Source organism: Citrus clementina, unplaced genomic scaffold, assembly GCF_000493195.1.
Source record: "Citrus clementina cultivar Clemenules unplaced genomic scaffold, Citrus_clementina_v1.0 scaffold_3, whole genome shotgun sequence".
Taxonomy (NCBI): Eukaryota; Viridiplantae; Streptophyta; class Magnoliopsida; order Sapindales; family Rutaceae; genus Citrus; species Citrus x clementina.
The window spans coordinates 28,101,180-28,122,032 of record NW_006262339.1 but is presented as its reverse complement, the minus strand read 5'-3'; the positions used below and the strand labels follow the sequence as shown (position 1 = coordinate 28,122,032).

General features: G+C 34.0%; 2 protein-coding genes across 2 annotated transcripts; both read left to right on the top strand.

Moving 5' to 3' along the window:
- The first annotated feature begins 5,763 nt into the window (after positions 1 to 5,763).
- Positions 5,764 to 10,331, top strand: LOC112099814. The gene is made up of 4 exons (XM_024187295.1): positions 5,764 to 5,950; positions 6,842 to 6,930; positions 7,664 to 8,291; positions 10,063 to 10,331. The coding sequence occupies exons 2-4, from the start codon at positions 6,880 to 6,882 to the stop codon at positions 10,329 to 10,331; spliced, it is 948 nt and encodes a 315-aa protein (XP_024043063.1). The 5' UTR covers positions 5,764 to 5,950; positions 6,842 to 6,879.
- An 8,290-nt stretch (positions 10,332 to 18,621) lies between these two features.
- LOC18046139 (TMV resistance protein N) lies at positions 18,622 to 20,512 on the top strand. The gene is made up of 2 exons (XM_024187294.1): positions 18,622 to 19,296; positions 19,387 to 20,512. The coding sequence occupies exons 1-2, from the start codon at positions 18,821 to 18,823 to the stop codon at positions 20,510 to 20,512; spliced, it is 1,602 nt and encodes a 533-aa protein (XP_024043062.1). The 5' UTR covers positions 18,622 to 18,820.
- The last annotated feature ends 341 nt before the right edge of the window (positions 20,513 to 20,853 follow it).

Here is a 20,853-nt window from a genome sequence, read left to right as displayed (position 1 = left end):
TGTCACTAATTTTATTAATTGTGTCAGCTTTTTTTTTAAAAAAAAGAATTGTGTTGGCTATTGGATTTGGAATTTCTAAAATTAACTTTTGATGGCATAATATTTGATTAATTATATTGTGCTCACTTATTGTTTATCCACTATAACTACATTATATTTTTCATATTTTAAAATTTGTTTAATTATATAATAACCAAAATTGGTTTGAGTGTTTCAATATATATACACATATTAAGAAAGTATTTTTAAAGATAAATTTTTCCGTACATACATTAAAATCTAAATGTTTTTACTTCACTCCTATAATGAAGAAAATTACCGATTGCTTTGACTAAGTAAAATTATAATTATATTCCTATTTGCAAATGAGGAATGGCAAAATAATAAATGCCCATGAACTTTATTTTTATTTTAATTAGATCATTGTTATTGTAGATAAGTCAATGTCTATGGCAGCATTTGAAATTATGGTGTAGTTTCCATATTCCATCTTGTGCCACAATTACATTAAATTTAGTTGTTGATTGCCTGGCGATAGCTTCCTTCCCTCTAGAATTTCTAAACATTTATAACCTTTCTTATTGATTTATAATGAATATATGAATGACATTTATAATTTGAATTAGGATTGAGGGTTATGTTAAGTTCTTGTTGAAGCTTATCAATGGTTAATATTTATTTTTTTATTATTCTTGCTTAATAATTATTAATTCAGTGTTTCATAAAAAACTCATTTCAATACTGAATTCTTATCAATTATATTTTTTATTGAATTATTTCTTAAATCAATTATTTATTCAGGTTCTTGTACCAAGTTAGCCCATCAAACTCTCGTGTCGTATTCGGGGCTCATGCACTAATTAATTTAGTTAAGAAATTAGAATTGTCACCATTATTTCTTTCACTTGTTTTGACTGATATTTATATCTTGAAATTTGTCATGCTTATAAGTTGTTAAAAAAAATTATGTTTTTGATGTATTTAAAAAAAAATTAAGAACTAAATTATGTCATGGATATTAATATTTGATGTATTGTTTTAAAAAAATTATTAATTAAATACACATGCGCACTATATAAAACTCGAATCTAAAGACTCAAGTCTTGAAAAGGATACCACCAACTACAAACCAGCAGAGTTAGACTTTAGTCTAAAAAATATGTTATGTTTAGCTCCAAATTATTGAAAGAAAATCTTTCTCACAAGATTAGAGACTATCTTGAGACTTAAAAAATTCAAAATCCCCCTATTGTCTATTTTGAGACGCTGTACAAATTGTAAAAGGAGGTGGCCTTTGGTTTTTGTAAACAAGAAACAACATTAGTGATGAGACAGAATTATCCACAAGGAATCGGCATATGTTAAAAAATAATAGACAATATTTGAAACTTTTGTACTTATACGTGAATTTTAGGGATCTAAATGTAAATTTTGTTTTTAAAATTTAGAATAACTACAAACGTAGGCTTTTTCATGAATAAATATCTTTTAACTTCTTATTGAAAAATGTGTTTGCACTCGTTCGTACATATAATTCATTGTTTTGCACATTTTAATATGTACAATAATTTGTTTTGCACTTTCATTGTCGATACACTTTATGCACTCTAAATCAATTTTATAAACAATCAAAGAGCTCATAGAATCACGTTGAGGTTTGTTGCTCAATGTAGGGGTAGCAAATCAAGTTCAACCTAATCCAATTTAGACGAGTTGAATGAATTATTGTGGATTAATTGGGTCAATTTTTCAAATTCGTTAATAATTAGGTTGGGTTGGTGAAACGACCCGCCCCGAATCTCCCCGGGCGAGTCAATCTAGTTTCATCAAAACAGACTTGATAATAATCTAATTAGTAAAGATTCTGCCAAAAATTCGGCAGAGTCTCCTTTATATATATAACACTCTCAATCTACAAATATGAATATAACACTTCTAATATAATTCAATATACAACAAATTCTAGTGAGCAACATCCTCAACCAAAATGCTGAGTTTTATATCTCCAGAGTCTCAAAAGATAATATTATAACTAATATTAATATCTCAGTTTATTCTTAATACCAAAAGAATAATATATAAAAAAAATTATACAATCCCAACAGGACGAGATAACCAAGATGTCCTAACAAAAATATTTATATCTTCTAACACCATCGCGTGGCCAAGACTCAAAATATATTTACAGTCGGTAGGTCGGTATGGTGTACCTGCAACCTCCTAGTGAGGGGGGGAAAATATAATAAAAATGGGAAGAGTTTAAAACTCAGTGAGATCAGTGAGTGGATAATAATTTTTGAAAATTAATTCTTACTTTAAAAGAAATAATCATATCATTTCCAAACACGATTTCATTAAACTATAAGCGAGAAACCAGTAATAAATCATTTAACATTTAAACCAGATTACTAACCATGCAAATCATATCACAATATCATATAGAATACACAAATCTGAAAATTATCACTAAACAAGTACCCAGGGAAATAAATCTCATCGTATCCGGACCTTAACAAACGGGCAATGACGTACTATCTAGGCACCATCACGCTCGGGAGCTACACAGATAGACAGGGAAATACCATCTCATATCTCATCATATCTATGCATGCATAATTTAGTCCCCAAAGGACAAAAGCGCCCAAGCACATGGCCCAAAGCCTTTGTGTGTACTCAGACGGGCCCTAAAGGCCTATATCTCATCTGTATCATCTGTATCTCAATATCTGTTTGTATCTCATATCTGTATCTCTATAATCATCATACCGCATGCATATGCCCCCAAAAGGCAAAAACGCCCAAACACACAGCCCAAAGCCTCTGTGTGTGTTCAGACGGGCCCCAAAGGCCTCTCATCTTATATCATCTGTATCACTGTATCTGGAGGAAAAGGGTACTGTCTAATGATTTCAAAAACCATCATTATACTCATATTCACATACATTTTAACCATATTTTAAATCATATCACATTTGAATTCACTTTTCTTATCTTTAAAATACTATCATACTTATTCAAAGTCGATACGCAAAATCATTAACCAAATATTTTAATAAAATATCAATGCGTGAATAAAATCCATTTCGAGGAAATCATTAAATCAGAACATTTAAAATACTTATTTCACAAACATGCATTACTATCATAATTAACTATGAAAATAGGTTTTGTGTATTCCACTCACAGTGACGGTGTTCATGCTCGGTTATCATCCACGTCCGCGGACCAGTCCTCGCTCGTGGATCCTCCTAAATTAAGGAAACAACATAATTATTTTCCGTAAATCGGAATTACGACTAAATTTATGCAATAAACTCGAAACGAACATCTATCTATAATTTACAACTCCTGTGTTGATAAAATTACTAAAATGCCCTCGAGTCCGTAAATCATTAAAATACTCCGAAATCGTAAATCACCAAATTACCCTCGGAATCGTAATTATACCCAATCCTTAATTCCAGGAATTACTAAAATATCCACATGCTCAGAAAATTACAAAATTGCCCTCATAGTGTGAAATTACTGAAATGCCCTTGCCGGTCAACGGTCACCGGAATTTAGTCAACGCTGGCCAGGAAGCTCAAGTCTGAAAGTTCCAATCACGTTGAGTTCAATGGTACCGGCGGTGAGCTCCAACGCGCGACAACGACGCCGGAATCTAACTCGACAACCGTGAATTCCAACAATTGACCGGCGGCAAAACAGTGACTCTCGGTAGCTATGGATGGTCGGAAATGGAAGAGGGAGTCGTGAGGAACAAAATCGAATCGGTGGTGTCACCCAAAACCGGCGAAAATCCCGGCAGAACAAAGTAAAACAATCGCGAGTTTTCAAGCTTCGATCGCCAGTGTTCCGGTTGGTTTTCGGTGACAAGGATGGCAGGGAACGACGGCCGGCTTCTAAGCTTCAGATTGGTACCAAGCTCGGCCGAAACGGTGGCCGGAAATGAGAGATATAGTCGGGTCAAGATCACGGGTTCCGGGTCGGGTTTCCAGGTCTGTAGTTGGGTCGGTTTGGCAGCTTCTGTCTCACTCTCTCACACACGTGTGGCTCTCTGTTGCTCTGTTTTCCAGCTTCTTCTTTTGTTAACTTCTTAACCGCCTCTTTTTATTCATTTTAAATTCACATATGTTACAGTTGGATTACTTATCATGTAAATAATAATTATTATTATAATAACAACAACAACAACAATAATAATATGTTCATCTTTAACTTCTAAACCCTAAATGCTAACCTAATTTTTAACCTCTTTTTATTATTTTATAAAAGAGATTATTTAAATGTAGCATTCATGATTTCATTGTACTATCTATTGCTTTAGACTCCAATATCAAAATTAAAATCACACTCTTAATTCTCAACAAGAATATGTTATTTCATTAATTCTTTCTTAGATATTGTATTTCTAACTTATAACATTTATTAAATATGCATGTTTTGGATACGGGACACTAGAACTAACTATTAGAAATTCTTTTTATTTTCAAGTAACAGATAGCTTTTATGCCTTTTATTTATTTAATTTTTAATTTTGATTTTTAACCTGATCAACCCAACCCAATAGCTTATTAATCGGATTGGTATGAGTTAAACATATTTATTTAGCGAGTAGACCTTTTAATACTATTAAAAATACTTATGAAACCCCATTTATTTGCATTTATAATTTTATCCTGAATGAGATTAATGAGTGAAATTAAAACAAAATATCATTTCAAACCATTTAACTTTAACGCCTCCAAAAAATCAAGAACAATTCTTCTTCTTCTTCTTCTCCATTTTTCCTTTTTTCTAGAGGCTGGAAGTCTTCTAAAATACACTTTCAATCACTAATCAATATCAAAACTAACCAAATATGAAATAATTTTCATTAAAAATACAAAATAATTGAATAAATCATAACTCAGAACAGAAACAAAATCATAGTTAGAAGTATGAAAATGTGTGGATCAATAGAGAGAGAAAAGTACAAAGACATATGTCGAGAAAGAAAAGAATCATCTTTCGGTTTGTTTTATTGGTTCTTTTCTAGAATTAAAATAAGTATTTTGAACCCACTAAATTTCTCTCTCCATCTTTATTTTTAATTAAAAATTTTATTATTTAAATAATTTTTGAAAAAATATTTAATTAACTTTTTCTTCTCTTTCTCTTCTCAATTTCACAATTTTCTTTCAATTCATTCAAATATATTCTTTTACCTACAAAAAATTAATATAACTAACTAAAATGAACAAAACTCATCATTTAAAAATGAACATTGACATATTTTTATCAGTTATAAAAATGAACAAATATCAAGAAATTAATTTTCACCAAACACAAAATTTAATAGATATAAAAAAAATTCTTATAGATAGAAAACATGAATTAGAGATCATAATATACTAAGAAAAGACAAAAAATAAATTAAAAAAGTGAAATTAAACGTTTAGTTTACAAAATGTTAGAATAGAAAGAGAATATTCAATTGTAAGATAGAGAGAAAAAGAAATTTATGAAGGGTAATTTTAAAATTTTGAAATTTTAAATATTATGAATGATTTTTTTTAATAGGTGCAGGGAAGAATTTAGCGGGTTCATAAATAATTGGTTTAATGTCAAATTATTGGTTTATTAATAAAATTTATAATAAAATACGACTTCAAAAAGATCTAAGACGAAAGAAATGAAAAGCTTATCCTTAACTACAATTTTATTAAATACTAGAGGCGTAGATGTTAGTATCCAAAAACATGACAAATTTTAGACAAAATCCGAAATATCAAATATGTCCCCACAGAAACAAAACGAGAGGACGAGGCAAATGAGATGGAGCTAACGGCTTTGACAAGCCACACGATTCTCCTTTTGTCATTACTTAAATAACTTCATATTTTATCTATACGAGTCTCTCAAAACATTCCGAATGCCCATTCGCAGCTTTGTATTAGTGATTTGTCAAGTAAGCACTCCTCTGAAATGCTATATATGTTTAGCTCATTTTTTTTGATAATTTTGCAGTTACTAACGACTGAATTTCAAGATACACAGTTCAAGATTTGATCTCTTTGTCATGAAATCAAATGGGGTTGTGTAATTTAGTTTATTTATCTTAAATTTTGGATGTTTCTTGCATCAGAGATTGAATTTCAAATGGTTTTTGGGTTTAATTTAGCCCATTTTCACACAAATTTTGCTAAGACTATATCTTTTATTGCATGCTGATTTTATGTTGGTGAACTCAATTGGGGAATGGATACTATTATGATGCATTCATATGTCCTTTGTTATTTTTGTCTAAGCTTAAACAAAGTTGTCTTTTTTTTTGTTTTCCTGGGAATATTTGTTTGTTGTTTTTCGAAATGCATCAAGTTTATCATAATGTTTCTAATTCATTGAAGTAGGTCTGTGTAGCTTATCTTTATTCCTATACTAATTTTCTGAAGACGTGTTTTTGTTACGTCTTATTTTATTTGATGTTTTAGTTTGATCACAATCTTTCAAAATTGTACTGGCACTAAAGCTTCAGTTTCAAGAACCCACTTGAGGGGATAAAAGTTTGAGTTTCTTGTTGTGATTTGGGATGGACGGTGTTGAATTTGGCGTATTATTATCTCAATAAGTTGTATAAAATTCAAGTCGGTACAATTCATTATTTACCAAGTCCATCACAATTTTGCAGAGAAGGTAGAATCTTAATAAATGCACACATAAAAAAATAAAATTGTACAATCAGAATTGAAATGACAAATTATAATTATCTTCTTTTGATCCTAATTGGAAGATTTGCCTTCTGACATTTTAAATTTTGATTAGATTTCTTGTAACTATCTTTGCTGTGGAATTTAAACAGATATGAGAATTTGCTGAGTTTCTTGAACGTGTGTTAAAATGACAATTCTGCCAGTTTGCTCAGCCACATCAAGCTGTTCCCATTCATTGGTGAGATATGAGATGACACTTCCTATGTTGGTTATTTTCTTTTTGAGTTGCTTCCAGGCTCTTGCATTAATAAAATTAGGCAATGAGCGAACAAATTATGATGGTTTCATACTAACCTAATTTGTTTGAGATCACTAGATGATTGTCTTTAGTTAAAAGTTTTTGCTTATCTCAATGTTAGAGAAAAAAAAGAGAATTGCATTAAGTGAACTCTGGTATCTTTCGTTTCATGTGATAAGTATTGATAATTCTTCAGTTGGACTCATAATTATGACATGGTTCTTTCTGCAAAATGTTTCATGTATATTCAAGAAATTGTAATTTTTTCTTATCGGATAAAAAATTGTTGGTTACTTGCTGAGATATTGCTAATCTGGTATGCACCTTATTCCTCAGTCAGCATTGTTCTTTATTTTGCAAAAATCAATCCACATAGATGTTGTAGGTCATTGTTGCATGATTGATATATCATACACCATGGACTAGGATTTTCTTAACCAAGAGTTCTGGTAAAATACACAAGTGGTTTAGAGGAGTCATAGAACCTGCAATTTGTGCACTTGAACTACCCTACATTACAAAGATGACATTTTCACTCAGTAAGGACTTTGAATCGAAATGTACAAAAAATGATGGGAATCTTGCAATACATGCCCTGAAATCTCTTACTTTTTTGTTGCCTTGGGAATCTTGCGTTTAAACATTGATTGCATTTGCATTTTTCAATTAGCAGACATCATTCCATGGAGGTTTGCAATCCTTTTCCCCATTCAGGAAGGACTTTGAATTGAAGTGTAATGTGGAAGATGGTATTGATTTGGGCTTGAAAAATGGAACTCATCTCCAGAGAGTTTGCTTTAAAACACAAGCTACAAAGTCCTTGTACTCTAGTTTTGTTGAAAACAGTAAATCAGTCTCCATAGATTTCATTAATTCCTGTCCAAATGAATTAGACGACATTAGTTGCAAACCATCTAATGCATGGAGTTATTCTGTTGAAGCGGCAAATGAGATGAACCCTATGGGAAGTGGGGAGCTGAAATATATAGAAGATTCTAGTGTACCTGCTGTGGAAGAAGGACTTGTGGATTTTGCAGACCGAATGACTGAAAATGCAGACACGTTGATGGCACCTGTGGAACCCAAAACCACATTAGCTATTGAATTAACACCTGAGAATCCCACCACAACATTTGATTCTCTGGATATGGATAACAGTTCAATATCCAATATCAAAAGCAGTTTTGATGATTTTTTAGCTGGCGTAAATGAGTCCTTCAGTTCTTCCATGATTAAAGGAGAAAATGCTGTGAAAAGCTCACTTGACACAATTACTTCATCACTAACATCTATAAAGAAAAGTACTTTAATAAACTTCCTAATAAGTGAAGGTCTGAATAATAATTAACTCTTTTATTCTTTTTCTTTTTCAATTGCTACTATATATAAACTGGTCACGAATTAACTCAAAGATTTCTTGTGTTGTTTTTCGGGGCATTGAATTTTGAATTTAGTGTACGAGCAGGGGAAGACATAACTGAGGAGGAGGAGAAAGTTGCGTAATTAGCTATTATAGGATTTCATGAGCCATATTAGTGTTATTTAATTATGGGTTATTTGAGCAAGAATTTATGTTCAAAACTGTAAGCAAAAATAGAAGCAAAAACAGAGAAGCTAGCATAACAGAGCAGCCATTACATATGAACAACCGTGCCATAATGTTAGCTTCAGTAAGGTACCAATAAGTCTTCTTTGCTCTTTCTAATTGAGAGCGCTTAATTGCTGCTTTTGATTTTAGAGGAACAACTGAAGCTCAAAACTTCACCCCTTCCAAAATCCAAATAGTATATGAAACTAGTTTGCTTGCAATTTTGGAGTGTTTCTCTTTTGTATATCAGTAATGAATGCTTCTTTATTCTCTAATCTCTGGCCTTTTGAAGCATAATTATTTCCCGTTATCCTCTGAATTTGACAATATTTTTTCTTAATGCAATTTGTATATCCAAAACAATAAAAATAGTCATTAAAAATTTCAATCAGGAACTCTTAGGATTATTCTTAATCAATACATTATAAGCCATTAGAGTTCAAACTTTATTTACGGTTGAAATTTGAGAACAAATAACCAAAGAAAAATTCCACGAACAGATCAAACTAACAAACTGACCAAAACGACACTGTTTGAAGGAAAAACTCACAAGCTTTTATCGCTCAAAATGATTACGCACTGATCACACACTACATAAGAGATTAAAAGCTTTTTATCAAAGCAAGAATTACAGAATTTGATGAGGAAACGAAAGAGAAATCACACGCACACCAGAGGCTATGCAAAAGCCCCTTTTATGTTGAGGTTTCTTGAAAATTTCTAGAAACAATACTAACAACCATAATAGATTTCGCCACATCAACAAATTATTTGCATATCGACCCATAAACTGAATGCAATCTGCACTATGGCCTAATAACTCTCTTTCGATTACACTTAAGTCCCCTATATCCACAGCTCAATTCTTCACACATACAAAATTTTTCACCATCAACCCTTTGTTTCGGTTCATCTGCACCTCCTCCTCTTAATTCTAATATCGAGAAAAATGGAAGATTCAAATCTCCCAATATGTGGAAGTATTTCTTTTGTTTTCTCATCCTGGACTTTAGTGGGTTTCAGTTGTATATTGGACTTTCGTTGAACATTTATTCTATGTATTACATATAATAATAAAAAATATATAAATAGAATTTTTCAGTGGCATCAGTGATCAGAGTTCTCCCGAAATTTAATAATCAGAATTCTAGTGGCATTAGAGCTTTTACTCCACTAGGATTGGCATGTATATGCGATTGCTATATTATCAGTCTTATCTATTTTACACATATAATCACAAATCCTGCAGTTTGCTTGACATATATACAATTGTTTTTCAGTTACCTTCCTCGATTTTACGTACAGTATCCCCGAAACCTGAAGTGATTTTTTCTTTAACTTGCAAATTAAAGCAATGGGTAGCTTTATGAATCGGTTTTGATATTGGATTCTTGTAATGGCTTATTGTGCTTGAGGATTAAAGAGAGACTCGGGGCGTAATTATAATAACTATTTATATAAGATATACAATCTTTCCACTACAGAGTTAAGAGAATACCAAGACCGGAAATTTGCATTTTGCTATGCTCAATCAATAGATGATTACAGATTCCTGATAGTACAACAGTTCCTGGTAGAAAAGAAAATGTGTGTGACTTCTCTTTGGGAAACAACACTTGGAAAAGTGTTTAAATCTGATTCTTATCTTGTGATCAAACCTGGTATTAAAATAGGATTAGGAATCATTGGGGTGGCAGGCGAATTTCGGCATTTGGTTGGTAGTAGACAGGGTCAAGTTCTTGCCTATGCCTGATGAAATCACAAATGATCATCATCATAAGTATTCGGCTGAAGTTATGAGAGACTGTCTATGTATGTTCGGACGAGGAGTATGAAGAAACTTGTTTTCTTTTCTTGAATAAAACATTATACACTGAGCGTTATTTATAGATGCAGAAGCTACATTTTTTCAAAAATTACATATGTGAATACGGAAGGAAATGTGTCGATTCGTTCGGCGCGGATCGTGTCTTTGACAAGTGCAGATCATCCCTTTGACAAGTACGGATTCTGCCTTTGAAAACTTCCTTCAATGCCGTTTTATTTGACATTCTCAACACTCCCCCTCAAGTTGATGCATAGATGTTTTGCATACCCAGCTTGTCTAGGAATTTTGTAAATGTTCTGCTTGAAATGGCCTTCGTTAAAATATCTGCAAGTTGATCTTTTGATCGAATTTTCGGCAGTTCTAAGATTTTTTTCATCTAATTTCTCCTTGATGAAAAATCTATCTACCTTGACATGTTTTGTTCGATCGTGTTGAACTAGGTTATGAGCAATATCTCGTGCAGCTTTGTTGTCACAGTATAGTTGTATTGGTTGTTCCGATGGATAGCCCAAATCATTTAAGATAAAGCTTATCCATAGCCCTTCACATAACCCAAGGGTCATGCCTCGATATTCTGCTTCAGCGCTCGAACGGCAACGACATGTTGTTTCTTGCTTCTCCATGTGACAAGGTTGCCTCCCACAAAGGTAAAGTATCCTGAGGTAGAGCGTCTATCACTAGTTGACCCGGCCCAATCTGCATCAGTATAAACTTCTATGTTGTTGTAATCTCCATTTTTGGAAAATAGGATTCCTTTTCCAGGATTTGACTTCAGGTACCTCAGGATCCGCATTACTGCTTTCATGTGTTGTTCTCCGGGATTATACATAAACTGACTTACAACACTCAATGCATAAGCATATTTATAAAGGAGAAAACCGTCATTTTACATTTCAAGTCTTACTAACAACCCTTACTTTTATGTATTTAACCTTCTTGTGATTTAATTACATGTGTTTTATTTTAATTAAGTATTTTATGTATTTTAGGGGCATTATAGTCATTTCACAATAAAGGAGAGATCAGACGGCAAAACAGACATCACTTTTGAACTTAGGACGGTCGAAAACCTTAGGAGGAGCATAAAAGGAAAAATAGCACTATTCATATGTACGGTACTATTCACGTGTACGGTACTGTTCACATTACTGTTCACATAGACGGATCGATGACGTGGCATTGACCGATGATGTGACATTGACTGATGAGGTGTCACGATCCTGTTGGGCTAAAATTCTTATGTACTGTTGATGGTGACGTGGCAGCATATCAGTGGACGAAAAATCTCGCGTACGGTACATGCATCACACTGGATTATTTTCAACCAAACCGCGTTACTGTTCATCCGAGTCAAACCGTGTTACTGTTCATCCGAGTCAAACCGTGTTACTGTTCATCCGCGTGGTCAAACCGCGTACTGTTGACTGATGACGTGGCGAAATCCTGAGCGTCCAAACTATTTTTAATCCGATGGCCATGATTTACTCTATGTATCTATAAAAAGGGGGCCTCCCCCCCCAATTTGATATCTCTGAATCCATTTTTGAGATCTATTTTCTGTAATTCCTTCTCCATCTTGTATTTTCTTCGTATTTTAATAAATTCCCATTTTGCCCCTAGTTCAATTATGAGTGGCTAATTTTCTTTCAAGCTTGGGTTGAAGGTGAAGTCTCAACATGTGTCATGGGCTTTATTTGGTAAATTTATTTTCTTTTCCCCTCTAATTTTTGTGGATGATTTGACTTTTCGTCGACAAATAATAATAGTCTTGTCTAGATACCGCCTTGATTACACCGGCTCTCTAGTATAAGGTTATTATTATTTGGCACGATAAGCCCTTAGCACCATATTGATTAGAGCGTGGTTCATGAGGTGTAGATTCCCCCCTCATGATTTAATTGGCATTAATACGGATTATTTAGCCCATGATGCATGTTGATACGGATCCAGATACCCAAGTACGTCATTTCAATATAATTCTCTTCAATTTATTCTTGCCATTTCAATACCAATTTTAGAATTTATTCTCGCTATTTTAATTTAAGTTTTAGCATATTCCAAATCATTTCCACCATAAATCCAACTACCCATTTACAAAATTAATTCTATATATAATTAAAATCCACCTCCTCGTGGGATCGACACTCATCACCATTGATCTATACTACAATAGATTCGTGCGCTTGCGAGTACATTAAAATTTGCACAACAACTTACAACACTCAATGCATAAGCAAGATCTGGCTTTGTGTGGGACAAGTACATCAATCTTCGAATCAGCCTTTGATATCTTCCTTTATCTATTGGAACTTGGTCTGAGGTAATACAAAACTTCAGTCCTTCTATTGGGGTGTCAATAGGCTGACAAGCTGTCATTCCCGTTTCGTGCAATAGATCTAAGGCATATTTCCTTTGAGATAGGAAAATTCCTCCCTTAGATCGAGAAACCTCAATTCCAAGAAAGTATTTTAAGGCTCCTAAATCGTTCATCTCAAACTCTCTCGACAAGTACTTCTGAAGAGCCTCTCTTTCTTCCTCGTCGTTGCCTGTGACTACCATATCATCCACATAGACAATAAGGGCAGTGATTTTACCTTGTCGTTTTTTAATGAATAAGGTATGATCTGAATTGCTTTGGTTATACCCAAAAAGAACCATAGCCTTTGTGAATTTCCCGAACCATGCTCTTGGGGGTTGCTTCAACCCGTACAATGATTTCTTCAATTTGCATACTTTCTGATTGAGTCGTTCTGGTCCACTGCATCTTGGTGGCAGATCCATATAAATTTCTTTAGACAGGTATCCATGGAGGAGAGCATTCTTTACATCGAACTGTTGCACTGGCCAATCCAGGTTGACTGCTAATGATAATAAGATACGAATAGTATTAATTTTTGCTACCGGTGCAAACGTATCGGTATAATCTATCCCGTAGGTTTGGGTGTAACCCTTAGCTACGAGCCTTGCTTTGTATCGTTCAATAGAGCCATCTGCTTTGTACTTTATAGTGTAGATCCATCGGCAACCCACTAGTTTCTTTCCTGGTGGAAGATCAACTAGTTCCCATGTTTGATTTTTCTGAAGAGATCTCATTTCGTCATTCATAGCTGCTTTCCACTTTGGGTCTTTTAAGGCTTCCTGCACACTATTAGGAATAGATACAGTAGATAATTAATTCAAAAATGACTGATTTGATTCTGACAAGCGATGGTTAGACACAAAATGACTCATAGGGTATTTGACTCTACTAAAAAGGTCAGGCTTATATGTGGGTTTAGGGATACCTCTATTTTGACGCTGGGGAAGAATTCTTCTGATTAGATTGGGACTTGTGGTAGGAACATCCTCAGCAGACGATTAGTTAGGTATTCTTCATGTGACTCATTCTCGATTGCAGTTGTGTCTGAGTTATTTTGCTCCCCAAATGTGTCTTCACTTATCTCAGCCTGAGAATCACCGCCATTTTCTTTTCCAATATCTTGAAGGTTTACTACCTCAATGGAAGATTGATCTTCTTCAGGTGGAAGATATGTAAGAGTATGAATTTCCTCTTCATTATACTCCCCCTGAAATTCAGGCTCTGACAAGTAGTACATGATATCTTCATGAAAGACGACATCCATAGTGATGTATATTTTTCTTGATGGTGGATCATATCATCGGTATCCCTTTTGATGTAAGGCATACCCTATAAACACACAACGTAGTGCTCGAGGAGATAATTTGTCTTGTTGAGGCAAATGAACAAAGGCAACACAACCAAACACATGTGGGGGTAAATTTGGCACATTTGGTGACATAATTGCATCATTTAGAACCTGGAAAAGAGTCTGGAATCCAAGAGAGCTTAAAGGTGTTCGATTGATCAAGTATGCTGCGGATGCCAGTGCTTCTCCCCAATAAGATAATGGCATGTGGGCCTGGATTAGTGATGCTCGAACAACTTCTAGTAAATGTCTGTTTTTTCGTTCAGCAATGCCATTTTGTTGGGGTGTCCCCACACAAGTGGTTTGATGGACAGTTCCTTGTGATTTCAGAAACTGTTGAATTGTTGTGCTCATATACTCGCCTCCATTATCAGTATGTAGAACTCGAATTTGTGTATGAAATTGAGTCGTCACCATCTTATGAAATCTTTGAAATAAAGAGTTTATTTCGTCTTTCGATTTCATCAGAAAAATCCATGTCATTCTGCTACAATCATCAATAAATGTAACAAACCAACGAGCACCTCCAATTGTAGAAACTTTAGATGGCCCCCATACATCAGAATGTACTACTATAAAAGGAACTGGATTCTTATTTAAGGACAATGGAAAAGTAGTTCGATGACTTTTTGAAAGTTCACAAACATCACATTAAAGTTACAAACATCAAATTTCATAAATAAACTAGGAAATAATTTTTTTAAGTAACCAAATGACACATGCCCTAAATGTCTATGCCATAACCAAATTTCTGATTTCCTTTTTTTATGGAACTATCTGCGACTAGTGCAGGGCTTAGCTTTCCAGTGTTTGTTGATGTCATCTCCAAGTAGTACAAGTTGCCTCGTTTAATACCATAACCAATCGTTTGCTTCATTTGGATGTCCTTAAACACACAATGATCAGGCCAAAAAATTACAACACATGATAAGTAAGTGGTTAATTGAGACACAAATAAAAGATTATAATCTAAAGATGGAACAATTAACACATAGTCTAAATTTAATTTATCTGTGAGTTGTAAAGATCCTTCCCCAATAACTGAGGTTGTGGTTCCATTTGGAGTGGAAACATGTTTTTGTGAAGATGGTTTCAATTGAGAAACTTGTCGAGAATCAAAAGTCATATGATCAGTTGCCCCAGAATCAATTATCCATGTACTATTAATAACAGGTGTAAGAGTTTTAAGGGCCTTACCTGGACTGACAGAGGTTGCGATTTGCACTGAAGATTATTTTCTAAGATCTGTAGTGGATGTGGATTCAACTACTACAGTTTTTGATCCATGCTTGGTGTTTTTCTTTCAAGTATCCCACCAGTCAGGATATCCAATGATTTCAAAACATTGTTATTTCGTATGACCCTTCTTCCTACAATGAGTGCAATGGAGTGATGACTTGTCAACAAGCTTCCTTTGAAGCTGATGTCGTGTTATCATAGCAGACGTTTCTGAGTCGACCTTCTTGTTTAGTTTGCTTTGCCGTACATCTTCTCTTCAGATCAAAAAATAACATTCTTCTAAATCTAGGATAATATCTTTTCGTAGAATTTCTCCACGAACTTGGTTAAATTCTTCATCTAGCCCAACAAGAAAAATGTGCACTCTCAATCTTTCAACAGACCTTTTGTATATTACAACATCTTCTGGATCCTTCATGACCACTTTATCTCGGTGATCAAGTTCTCGAAATATTTCGATCAATTCTCTGAAGAATTTAGATAGTGGCTGTCAATTTTGCTTGGTAGAGACGCCTTCTGGTTTAGAGTGAAAACTTGTAATTCATCGATTCCATCATAGAAGGCTTTTGATAATGCATCCCATATTTCGTAGGCTGTAGGAATTTGTAAATATCGCTTCATGATATCCGAAGGCATGGATATGAGTAACCATTTTTTTACCTTTTCGTTCTCACTATACCATTTCTCATATTCCTTTGAAGATTCCTCAGATGGCTTTGTGTTGCTACGAATATATGAGAGTTTTTCTCTTTCTGCGAGATGCAACTCCATTATTTGAGACCAAATATCGTAGTTTGCCTCAGAGAGGATAATTCTAGCATCAAATACTCCATCAGATTGAACAGATTGAATGACAACAGGATCAGATTCAGTTGGAGTTTTCTCCATTTTTTTTTTTGGCGTCTAGATTGAAATAAGAAAAAATAACCTTTTTAGATAAAAAAAAACGACAAGTTGTTTGGCCTCTGCTTGAAGAAATGATATGTCGGTTCTGATGGAATAGAAACGACATGTCGTTTTAAGACTGTTGCAGTTCTGGAGATTAAACGTCACGTTGTTTTGTATCTAATTTATGAGATTGTTGATAAATTTGTAAACTCAAGTTTTTTACGTATGGGTGGCTTGTTTTTTGATCGGCATGGATTTCTATAATGGTGGGAATGATTTTAAGGAAGAAAACGGTGGAAAAAATGGTTGTGGGAAGATTTTGGTTTTCTCTGTTTTTGTTACAAACAGAGCAGCGAAACTTGAAGAAACTTGACCGTATTCATGGCTCTGATACCATGAAGAAACTTGTTTTCTTTTCTTGAATAAAACATTATACACTGAACGTTATTTATAGATGCAGAAGCTACATTTTTTCAAAGATTATATATGCGAATACAGAAGGAAATGTGTCGATTCATTTGACGCGGATTGTGTCTTTGACAAGTGCAGATCATCCATTTGACAAGTGCGGATTCTGCCTTTGAAAACTTCCTTCAATGCCGTTTTATTTGACATTCTCAACAGAGTATTCCAAAATGAATTTTGGTTTACGAAAGAATATGGCGTAAAAGAATATTGGATAAGGATTTCCATAGCCAACTCATTTAAAGAATTACGACCATTATGTCTCTTCAAAGACACTGATTCGGTTTTGCCGGTTTTAAATTCTAAAGGAATACGGCACTTTTTTATCAAAGACATGGTTATTGTAAAGAACTTATGGTTTTTATTGACTTTAAAGAAAATTTACAGGAATACAAAGTACAAGTGTTTGTGGAAAGCCTTTTCTCACCTTAGCCATACCGAAAAGTATTTCCTTAGTGATGAAGGTATGAATAATTATTCTTTGTCTCCCTGGTCAAATTTTATAAAAGAAAAATTGGGCTGCTAGAAAAGGTGATTAAATTGATTCTTTTCATGATATAATTCTTTGCTATAAAAATAAAACAAAAAAAAGGTAGGGAAGGGAAAATGAAACATTACTTTGATTTCTTTGATTTCTTGTCATATAAGAAATTCTTTTCTCTGCGTTTGTTTTTCGTTTTATCGAAGGAATTATTCATCACGCGTCCTCGTTCCGGTTCTGCCACGATAATTGAATCCCTTTTGCCTCACTTGATTGTGCATATGCTGCCACACACCGTGTTACAGAAATTAATGACATGTAAAATAGAAATGTAATGGCTTTTTCATCTATGTGCTTGCCTTTTCTTTTAGGGACCCACGCGTTTCTCTGTTCTCTTGTTAGTTGTTCTATTTAGCTTTATGCGTGTGGTTGACTAGACTTTTGGCTTACCGTGGGCAAGTTTTTCTATTTGATATTACTCTGATATCTCAATTTTAGGTAATATTTAGGTAAATTCTTGCACAAATCTCAATAAAAATTGAACAGTGAGGTAATGAAATTGAAAGTTCCATAATGTTACCTTCAATAAGGTACTAATAAGTCTTCTTTGCTCTTTCTAACTTAATTGTTGCCTTTTGATTTTAGAGGAAACTATTGAAATTCAAAACCTCACCCCTTACAAAATCGAAAAGGTATATGAAACTATTTTTGCTTGAAATTTTGGAGTTTTTCTCTTTTGTATATCAATAACTAATTCTTCTTTGTTCTCTAATTTTACTGGGCCACCAAGCGATTTCACTTTTTATTTTAAGGATCCACGTACATTATCACTTTAATTTCTTTTTGAATCCATCACATTTGTGTATGCATGTGCTTGCCTAGACAAGTTCTCCTATATTATCAATCACTCTGTTATCTCAAAAAAATTTTAAAAGAATAATAATATTGAAATTCAAAATTTTGATTCGATTATAATATCTCCCAATATAAAGGTCTCATAATTTTTAAAACATAAGAATTTACAGGCGGAGATAAAATTTAGGTAAATACTTATTCAAATCTTAATCCAAACTGTAACGGCGAGGTAATTTTTTTTTAAAGATTAAAGATTAACAATATTAAAATTTTAAGTTTTGATTCGATTATAATATGTTCCAATATAAAGGTCTCATAATTTTCAAAACTTAAGAATTTAGTGCGGAGGTAAAATCTAGGTAAATGCTTGCACCCTCACATCTTAATCTAAACTGTAACAATGAGGTAACGACTCTGAAAGTTCCTCGCTGTAGAAATTGTGCAAAATTCCAATTTCCTTCAGCTTTTTATAATTCCCTAACTCTACTTTCAACATTTCCTTTCTTTGCTTTTCCTTCCTTTTTATATTGGTTGAATCAAATATTTGAATTGTTGCTTTTCTTTTCGGTCTGCCCCATTATCATGATTATGTTTCATGACTTGACAGAGCATGTAAACGAAAGCTCCAGGAAATTTCCAGGAAACTAAGAAAGCTCCAGCCATTCAATTATTTAATATGTACTCGCAAGAATCTTCACACATGTTCATTCTTACATCTCCTCTCTCAACTCTCAAGATTAATTCTCTGTTTCTGTCACCAATTTTCTAAAATTTCCTTCATGGCTTCCTCTTCTTCTTGTGGCAATTATGAAGTCTTCCTCAACTTTAGAGGGGAGGACACTCGTAAGAGCTTTACTTGCTATCTCTATGATAAATTGTATGAAGGAAAGAAAATCAAAACATTTATTGATGATGAAGAGCTTAGGCGAGGAGATGAGATTTCACCCGCCCTTTTGAACGCAATCGAAGGTTCAAAAATTTCGGTGGTCATTTTCTCAAAGGACTACGCTTCTTCAAAATGGTGCCTGAATGAACTTGTCAAGATTCTTGAATGCAAGAACACAAACGGCCAAATTATTATTCCAGTCTTCTATGGAGTAAGTCCATCTGATGTGCGGCATCAAAACGGAACATTTGGAGACCGTTTTGATGAGCTCAAAAAACAGTTCGAAGATAAACCAGAAATGGTTCAGAGGTGGAGGGATGCACTGACAGAAACATCCCAAATAGCCGGCCATGAATCCACGAAATTCAGGTAACTCTCTTTCCTAATTCATCTTTTCTCTGTTTCTGTCTCGGCCCCGATTTGACTCAATGTTTTTGCATCTTTGCACCTTTCTATTAGGCACGATGCGGAACTTGTAAACAAAATTGTCGAAGATGTTTTGAAGAAGTTGGAAAAAATAACAGTCTCAACGGACTCATCCAACGGCCTAGTTGGATTAAATTCACGAATTGAGCAGATTAAACCATTTCTGTGTATGGATTTGTCGGATACTGTCCAAATTGTTGGAATTTGGGGCATGGGCGGTATAGGCAAAACCACCCTTGCTGAAGCTATTTTCGATCAATTTTCTGGTGAGTTTGATGGTAAATACTTTGCAAAAAATGTTTGGAGAAAATCAGAAACAGAGGGTGGCCTAGAAGACCTACAAAAGGAAATGCTTTCGACAATATTAAGTGAAAAACTTGAAGTAGCTGGTCCCAATATTCCACTATTTACTAAAGGGAGGGTCCGACGCATGAAGGCGTTGATTGTACTCGATGATGTGAATAAAGATGAACAATTAGAGGGTTTGATTGGAGGGCTTGATCAATATGGTCCAGGAAGTAGAATTGTTGTAACCACCAGGGATAAACGAGTCCTCGAAAAATTTGGAGTGGAGAAGGAGAAAATATATAGGGTCAATGGATTGAAATTTGATGAGGCTTTCGAGCATTTTTGTAACTTCGCTGTTAAAGAAAATCATTGTCCTGAAGATCTCTACCAGCACTCATGGAGGGTTGTATGGTATGCCAATGGCAATCCATTAGTTCTTAAAGTGTTGGGTTCCTCCCTGTATCTCAAGAGGAAAAGCCATTGGGAAAATGTATTGGACGACTTAAATCGGATTTGTGAATCTGATATTCATGGTATTTATGATATATTAAAGATTAGCTTTAATGAATTAACACGCAAGGAGAAGAGTATGTTTCTAGATATTGCGTGTTTCCTTGAGGGAGAGGATAAAGATTTTGTGACAAGGATACTTGATGATTCTGGGTCTCACAGACTGGATGTCCTCGTGGACAAGTCACTCATAACAGTGTCATATAACTGCTTCCCAACGCATGAGCTAGATAGCCGCTTGCAAATGCATGATTTATATAAATCTTTTATTTGTTTGGAGTTCTGCACTCGTATTTTCCCAACCATACCAGCACACCCATGTTTTTTTAATAATTTTTATTATTACGAGAACATCCTTTAGTAAAATTATTTTATGAACAAAACAACCAAAATCATAAAAACCATAATTAGGTGAAATTAATGACTGAGGGTGTCAAGAGAACAAGTCTTCAAATTTTAAATTTTTAAAGAAAACTCCAAATTTTTTCAATTTTGGAATCTTGAATAAGAGTGTGAAGAGTATAATTTTATTTTTCTTCAAATTTAGTGAAGAGTGTCAGAACAAAGTGAGTGCCATGAGGATTGGCCCACTTGGTTCTATTTCAATATAATTATATTTTTTTTCAAAAAAGTAGGTGTGTTTTAGAGTATAATTTTTTTAAAGCTATAGTCGCTAATAAAATGGACTGATTGGCCCACCTA